This window comes from Hordeum vulgare, chromosome 4H (genome assembly GCF_904849725.1).
Source record: "Hordeum vulgare subsp. vulgare chromosome 4H, MorexV3_pseudomolecules_assembly, whole genome shotgun sequence".
NCBI classification, from domain to species: domain Eukaryota; kingdom Viridiplantae; phylum Streptophyta; class Magnoliopsida; order Poales; family Poaceae; genus Hordeum; species Hordeum vulgare.
This window is the reverse complement of record NC_058521.1, coordinates 515,788,035-515,796,387: the sequence shown is the minus strand read 5'-3', so window position 1 is coordinate 515,796,387 and position 8,353 is coordinate 515,788,035. Positions and strand designations below refer to the sequence as shown.

Genomic DNA, 8,353 nt, shown 5'->3' with positions numbered 1-8,353 from the left:
TTTACAACTGTTCACACATATTTAAAAAAAATTGCATCCATTTTGTAAGCATGGGGACATTTTTTCATCGTCAGGAATTTGTTTCTAAGTTATCAACATTATTAGTACCGCGCTAATAAAAAATACTATGTTAACTTCATTTTAAAATTCATGGTTTTTAGTTTCATAATTCTTTTTGAAATATATGCATTTAAATAAGCAAGTGAATCCTCCCTGTATCTCTCTACGATAAAGTGTCTATCCCACTTGATCCCCAATAGTGTTCTTATTTTACTCCTCACAAATTGGGGGCGCACTTATCATTGTGTGTGTGAGAAAGAGGGAGCTGACATGTGGTTTGAGGGGTATTTGGAACATATAACATCATCAACGGGTTTGACCTGACAGTAATGATGTCTAATCGCTTTTTTGAATAAACATCTAACAAAACAATGACATTTTTTAGGTGTCTAGTGGCATTTTTTAGCAAGCATCTCAGAGAACGATGACATTTTTAATCAGTTGTAACTTCTAAATGCAAAACTGAGTAGTGAATCTAGTGGCATCATGAACACCATTTTTAATCGTGCTAAGAAAAGTACATTACACAAATATTGTTTTACAACTGTACACACATATTTTTAAAAAATTGCATCCATTTTGTAAACACGGGAACATTTTTTCGTGGAATTTGTTTCTAAGTTATCAACATTATTAATACCGCGCTAATAAAAAATACTATGTTAATATCATTTTAAAATTCATGGTTGTTATTTTCATAATTATTTTTGAAATATATGCATTGAAATATAAATAAATAAATAAATAAAAACAGGAAAAAATCTAATGACATCATGATCGAGGTCCTACTGGGCCGGCCCATCACCGGCGCCTGTGCGCGAGGCAACGATGTGCCTCGCAGCAAGTGGCACATAGCCGCCGGCGCCCATGGAGGTAACACACCTTCGCTAAGTAGCAACGGATAGATTACTGTCTTTTAAAAAACTGAATGGATTATTATCAATAAAAGATACTCGTTCCGTAAAGAAATATAAGAGCATTTTGATCATTACTTCTTTACGGAGGGAGTACCAACGAATAGATTAGTGAGGTGACAATAGCAAGTGTACAACCAAACTTTGGAAACATTGAGCCCTAATATATGAGAGCCGAATTGCATTTCCAGGTGAAAATAGTGTTATGTTACTCTCATAAAGTAGAAGTCGAGGAAATTTTCGCAAACCGAAGTTAGTGTATCATTTTCCAAATGTTTTTTTCTTAGAACAAAACACACCAGTAAAAAAGCAACATACTAAGTTCACAATTAAACTGATTTTGAGCACACAAAAATCGCTTGCTTTCTTTTTGTGCCAAACGTTTCCACATTGCAGCCCTCGTGGCAGACAAACAATGACAGCTTCAACATGCAAAAAGAACCTACTTTTACTCGAAACAGGGCGCTTAGACCTTAGAGGGCTCTGCAAAATAAGTCTATACAGTCTCCAACGCTGGTGCTTATCTCACTTAGATGGCCAACAGTGCCTAGCTCGACTTCAGCCCTTTCATATAGCGCAGGACATCAAGTACTGCAGCAAATCCTGCATGTTGTCCACGGTGAATTCGGATAGTAATCAAGGCTGGCTGCTAGGAAGCTTGCTGAGGATTGAATGCTCTGGCTTGTGGTCACACTCAAAATCAAGGTGAACGAATGCCCGCTCGACTTCTGGAAGTTCCTCGATCTTTATCTGGAGTGATTCTCCAATTGCATGTGCCTCCTTGAGTGGCAAGTCCTCCGGGAGCTCAATATCGACCTGCCAGTCCACTGATCGCATGAGTTGTGAAGTTCATAAAAGTACTTAAATGTTATGTACTATTTGTATGTATGAAACTACTGAATCCAGTTCCTAACCTACTGTGCACATCTCATTCGTTTATGCAGTATATAGTGTCAACAACTGCTTCCAACAAATGCTATGGAAAACGCATAGTAATAGATAAAGCAGTAATAAGTCTTCGTTTAGAATCAGTGCAGCACCCAGGGTTTCAAACAGATGCATGATATATTGGTAGGAGCTAGGGTCCTACTGGGCCACTGCCTGAGATTGTAGGGGTAGGAGGGGAGCTGGCGTGGGCGTGAACGCGGCGGCCGGCGCGAGGGCGCCGTCTCGCACGATGGGAAGGTGGCGGCGGCTAGGGTTAGGGATTCCGGCTCCTCTAGGAGCCGGGCAATAGAATATGTCTTATTGCTTAATTCCAAAAGGGTGTCTTACAACTGTTTATATAATCTCGATGCTAATAAAAATAAGATAACTTGGGCTAAACCCCTAACTAAACGGGTCCATTGGGCCTTCTCCGGCTATAAGCGATGCCGGTCATAACATATATAGTATACATCTCTTGGTTAATATTGCAGGGAAGGGAATGTACATTCACTTAAAAGAAGAGCATGTAAAATAACAGAAAATAGAAGTAGGATATACTAACCTCAACAAAGTAAAGCACTCCAAAGGTGTATGCCCGAACTGTATCAACACGCTTAATTTGAGGGTCATGTCTGATGGCTAGGTATGTCAACTTCTGCAGCATTTCCGGGGGAGCTGATTCACCTACTAGTGATACTGCATCAAGGATAGCATCATGTGTTAATTATATAACCATATGCCAGGCTAGCGTGAATTGTAAACTGTAACATGCAGCAGTTTTACTTATATATCAGTCCCAAATCTGTCACAGTAATCAATGGATTTAAGTAATGTATTTCTATGAATTATATAAAAAAGACTGTTAGAACTGTTGGCGGTTTCTTTAATGGAGATTGACTGGAGGGCTTTGAGGCATCCACGTCCAGTAGGCCTACAAACAGTTTGTCCTAACAGATGTTCTTGTGCCAAATATTTTCCTGTGGCATCAGATTATTTATATGATTGGAGAACTATATACTACAAGTGGTGTTTCATATGTCAAGTTTTAATGTTATAACAAGTACTGCAAACCTGCATTTTCCCACACTGTTCCAGACCAGTTTGTAATTGTATAGACTGCAAGGATGATTGCACCAACTGGGTCGATCCACCAGTAGAACATGTCACCAAGAACAGCAGCAGCCAAACCAACAACATTTGTGACCACATCAAAATAATGATCCTGTGAAAATAGCCAATTACTTCTGGTAAACTATGCTCATTTGTTCATTTGAATCAGGCTAATTGAGAAACAGATATAAACCTTAGCATAGGCGCGGACTATGTTGTTACCAGATGTCCGGCAGTAGAACCACAGGGCTAGCTTAACTACTGTTGCAAAGATCATGATTGAATATAGCCACATGAGTTGTGGTGGGGTCAATTTATCTGGAGTCACGTTCACTACCAGCTTTTCAACTGCTTGAAGAAATACTTGGAATCCTGGAAATGCGAAATGATTATTCTTCAAAATTTGAAGACAACGGTAATAGTCTAATGGAAAGTAAACAAGGACATGACTTGAGAAAACATACCTAAAGTAGCCATAACGGCTGCGAAGATGATAATGCCTACTGGTTGCACCCTCAATTTACCAATGGGATACTTGTAGACGTTGATGCTCTTCATTGAGAGATGTGTGAACCAAAGGATACCACCAGCCATGAGGTCGAGCAATGAATCAAGTGTTGATGCAGCAATAGCAATTGACCCACTTTTCACTGTGGCATATATCTGACAAAAACGAGAGAGCATGAATTCTATAGTCAACCTAAAGGAGTCTAAGCAAGTTTACTAAATACAGAGGGGAAATACCAACCTTCAATGCCAAGAGAACAACATTTGCATAATTTGATATCTTCATAGCAAATTCACTCTGTCTTTGCTCCATGAGCTCTTCTTCTTCACTTATTACATTGGATTCTTCTATAGAGTCAACTTCCTCGAAGGATCTCAATGTGGCAAATTGTTTCTCGTAGTATTCTTTCTCTCCTATGTAAGCCCAAAAGGTAATCACACTAAATCAGTAGGTTAATAGAAGTGTTCATATTGTGCATATAGAAAGAGGAAAATGATTGGGTCGTATACCACATTTGTGGGGAACCATCAAATACCTATGAAATATTAGGAATAGTTCCTACATGATATACTTGTAGATTACACCATAGTAAATTATGGCATACTTATATTAACAGTAAGTATATAATAACTGTTTCTTGGTAAAAAAAACCTGGCAAGTGAAAATTGGAACATCTGGAAAACAAATAAAAATGTGAACAAAACCAGATAAAAGGTTAAAAAAAGGAATAGGAACAGAAAATAATGAATTTCAACGATGCAATGTTAGCAGACTATGAATGAGATAGTCTGACCCACTGTTCGACATCTATTTTTGTCCAAGAACAACAAGGACAGACAAGGACAGTCCTGAGACAGCTAGGTTGGATTGGATCCAACAACTCATAGAAGTAAAATAACTCTCCCATTTGTTTTAAAAGAAACAAAGAAAGAACACAACAACTACTAAAGAATCAAAGTGTACAGCCGATGAAATCTCAAAAAAATAAAAAAGTGGTTGAAAATTTGCAACACCGTTTTGCCTCAGAGAGGTGTGCGTTCAGTATCTAATCCAAGAACAGGGTTGTAGGGTTGCCCACACGAGGTTGCCCAGTTCAATCTCACTTCTAACTTACTTTCGAAACTGTGGAGAAGTCTCACTCCAACCCCAAAAAATTAATCTCAATGAAGAAAAGCCCAAATTTTGCAGTTTCCAATTAAAATATTCATAGAAAAGAACACATCAGCAGATGCAGAACATCCTGATAGAGATGTTGGTATTAAAAACCAACGCCGGCCGCTATTGTAGATTCTAGATGTTCCCTCCCTTTGAAAATTGATTGTTTTGTCTTGATGTTTTGGTATCTGAACTACTCCGTAAGATCTAGAGAGAGGACCGAAATTGGGCAAGTCAGTAGAGACTACAGGCAACAAAAATGAAATGAGCAATGTGCTAGCTAGCACAGCTAAAATCACAGCACAGTTTCAGGTTAACTGTAAACAGAGGCACACCACGCCATATACTATTACTACTGCATCTACCCATTTTTATATGCCTGAAATGTTTTTCCAAAGAGAATTAAAATAATTGGAATGAGTTTTGACCAGAACAGGCACAAAAAGGGATATTGGACTAATCTTAAACAGCATGGCATGGGGGCTAGGACCAAGACAACAATAAAGGAAGGTGAAAATGTCACCCAATAGACAAACATAACTTGGGTTTACAAGTTGCAAGCGTTGGAAACCACTACTAGAAAGTACCAAAACATAGTGAACTCGTGTTCCATCACAAAGTAAGATAGCTGCTACTTTTTCAGAAAACACATGATAAAAACTGCCCATGATAACAGTATAAAGGTGATCACCAAAGCAACGAATTATCCATGGAATTCCGGAATCCAGAATCACCACCAACCATTCAGTCAATCAGCACCAGTTCACCCCATGAGACTCCAACAAGAAAACCCCAAAAAGTGCCACCTCCCCCGTAACATGCTGCCAACATCACGACGACCAAGGCAAGACGCCAGCGGAATGCTCGCCAAATACAGATCAAGAAAAGAAAAAAAGGAAGTAATGCGAGGAGGATGGCCTGCCGAACCTTCCAGGAGGCCCTTGGAGCGGGAGAAGTCGACGTGGGACGGCCTCTCCGGGTCGACGGCGTCGAGCACCTTCTTGGGCAGCCGCGACACGAACTCCCCGCGCATCGACCCCACCGAGTTCCGCCGCCGCCCCGCGAGCAGCGGCGCCCGCGCGGCGTCATTGTCCCCGCGCCCGTTCGCCTCCATACCCCCGGCCGGACCGCGGCGCGAGTCGAAGCCGCCTCCTCCGCTCCTCCCCCTCCCTCTCGCGGTTTGATCGTCCCCTTCGCCGCTTCTTATTTTTGGCGTCTCGTTTGTCCCCAGGACCGAAGCCAGGACTCGCCTGCCTGCGCGCTGCTCTGTGCCTCTGCGCGCTGCGGTGCGGCTGCAATTATAAGCGGAAAACGCACCGTCTACGGCCGTGATCGACGCAACGGTCGTATGCGGCTACGAAATCGACGGTTCAGATCACGTGTAAATACTGCTTCTACAACGAAATATAAGACGGCTTTTTGTGAGAATGACGTTTTGGCTCTTGACCTCCATAGAGGCTGATATTTAAAAAAAAAATCAAAATTCGGAAGTTTTGGTTTTAGAAAAATCTGAAAAAATGTATAAGTAAACATGGATGTGAGCCGTATGTGTGTAAAATTTTAGATTGAAATAGTTTGAAACACGGCCTGTAAAAAAAAAATTACGATCTGAAAAAAATGAATAGTATCATGTGTTAAAAAGTCTTAGATTTTTTTTTTTGCACAACCTTTATTTTAATGTATTTAGTACTGAAATTTTACACACTTGTGCATTATACCTTCGTCTATCTATGAATTTTTCTTCTGAAATTTTTAAAATGTAAAAATACGAATTTTCACAAAATTTAAATTTTGCATTTGGAGGCCTTCATGGAGCTCGGCCTTCAAAAGCAATTTCCGATCTTTTTGTGTAGTTGGCTAAAAGACGTCCTACATTTTATAACAGAGGGAGTACAAAGAAAATGCTTCAGCTAGCACCAGCTTTGGCCTCTACAGAACAACTTGCAGACCATCGGTCCTATTCGGCTAAGAAGAAACATCTTAAAAACCTCTTGACCTAACTACTAAAATGACATTCTACCTTGTGTTTCTATCGAGATATTGTACGAAAGTTGGATTTACTCCACTCTCATTTAAGAGTGTGAATATACAAAGATGTATTATATGTTTGGGAAAGGTTGATGTCTTAATATGGTTTTTTGCATTCTGATTCTTTAAATACTTATTAGGTCTAATATACTTAATTTAATCGAATATAACTTGTGTGAGTCTTTTTTTATTTGCCAAATTGCCCGAAGCTAATGCTATTCTTGGCTAAATGATGGATATAATGCAGGCTATATCTCTATTCATTTTCTCTTACCCTTTGTTTGGCAAGATGTTGTAAGTTTCCAATGCAGACTTTACTACCCTGTCTCTCGAGAGGAATGATGCATTCATTCCAAATGCTAAAAATGGGTACAATGTATGCATGTTTTTTTACTAATAATAAAAAAAATTATCTTTGCTTCATCCATACACTTTGTATGTGCGTGTAGTGTTTTTAATGGTACCATATGGACAGCTGGTGGTTTTGTTGTTGACTCATGCACTTGAATCGGTGCTACTTAACATGCAAATGCTGAAGGGTGTACCTCCCTTGGGTCATTCATTTTGGTAAACTAACTCATGCTAAACAATGCTTAAAGCAAGAGGCTTATGTCAGCCTCAGGTCACGCACCAGCCTAGAAAATGCATGCAAATGGTGTGTGTTTTGTCTCTCTTCGAAATGGTGTATTTTCTTGCAGATTTTGGTTGGCCACATGTAGAATGCATGCATACAAATGTCTTGAACTTCGCTTTTCTGGTAAAACTTAATGATTGAAGTTACATTACAAGGGCTTTTTTGCTGAGTAGCAGCTTTATTCGGGTGCTGCAGTGATGAATGATGCACTTGAATTGTCTTTTTTTTAAACACACAACAAGGATAAATGAATGTATAAGGTTGAAACAGAAGATATAGATATGGATACATCCAAATCATAAAATTAGGTTATTTTGTCCATCACGTAGGTATATATCTATATGCAGACTAAATAGTTCATTGCCTATGACTAAGGTTAAGTGAACATTTTCGCATTATGGCTAGCTATAGTTGTATGTTTAAGTGCCTTGTTTCTCTTTTTGTTAGAGCATCTCTAGTAGAACCCTCAAATCCTTAAATGTAAAATCAGTTTTAAGGGTTGAGAATTGCCCATTTTTGACACTTTTAAGGGTTGAAAAACAGGGGCAAAGACTAGAACCCTCAAACCCAACCCTTATAACGGATTCCGTTATAAGGGTTGGGTTTGAGGGTTCTAGTCTTTGCCCCAACCCCAAACCTTAAAATGTCATTTCATATATCACACATTTCATCATATGACATATCACAAATTCAATCACATTTGACATAAAACAATAATCATTCTAGTTATTATTACAGCACCGAATAAAACAATAATCATTCAAATTATTACAACAATGTTTGAGCAAATTACAACATAAAACAATGTTTGAGCAAATTACAACAATTGTTTGAATCAAATAGGACATAGAAAAGTAAAACAAAGATACGTCATGGGCCAATACGCCGCCCATCCAACTGCCAGTGGTGCTCTACTAGATCATCCCGGAGACGACCATGAGTGGTTGCATCCTCAATCTCACGATGTGCTTGAAGAAAGGCGTGTATGCGAGAAGGGTTTCTTTCCGGTTGCACACG

General features: G+C 39.4%; 1 protein-coding gene across 1 annotated transcript; it reads right to left on the bottom strand.

Moving 5' to 3' along the window:
* Positions 1–1,312: 1,312 nt before the first annotated feature.
* LOC123449223 (metal tolerance protein 4) lies at positions 1,313–5,939 on the bottom strand. The gene is made up of 7 exons (XM_045126363.1): positions 5,602–5,939; positions 3,760–3,932; positions 3,476–3,674; positions 3,205–3,383; positions 2,973–3,123; positions 2,464–2,597; positions 1,313–1,790 (listed from the first exon to the last, which is right to left on the bottom strand). Exons 1-7 carry the CDS (start codon positions 5,786–5,788, stop codon positions 1,611–1,613), a joined length of 1,203 nt encoding a protein of 400 aa, XP_044982298.1. The 5' UTR covers positions 5,789–5,939; the 3' UTR covers positions 1,313–1,610.
* Between the last annotated feature and the right edge of the window lie 2,414 nt (positions 5,940–8,353).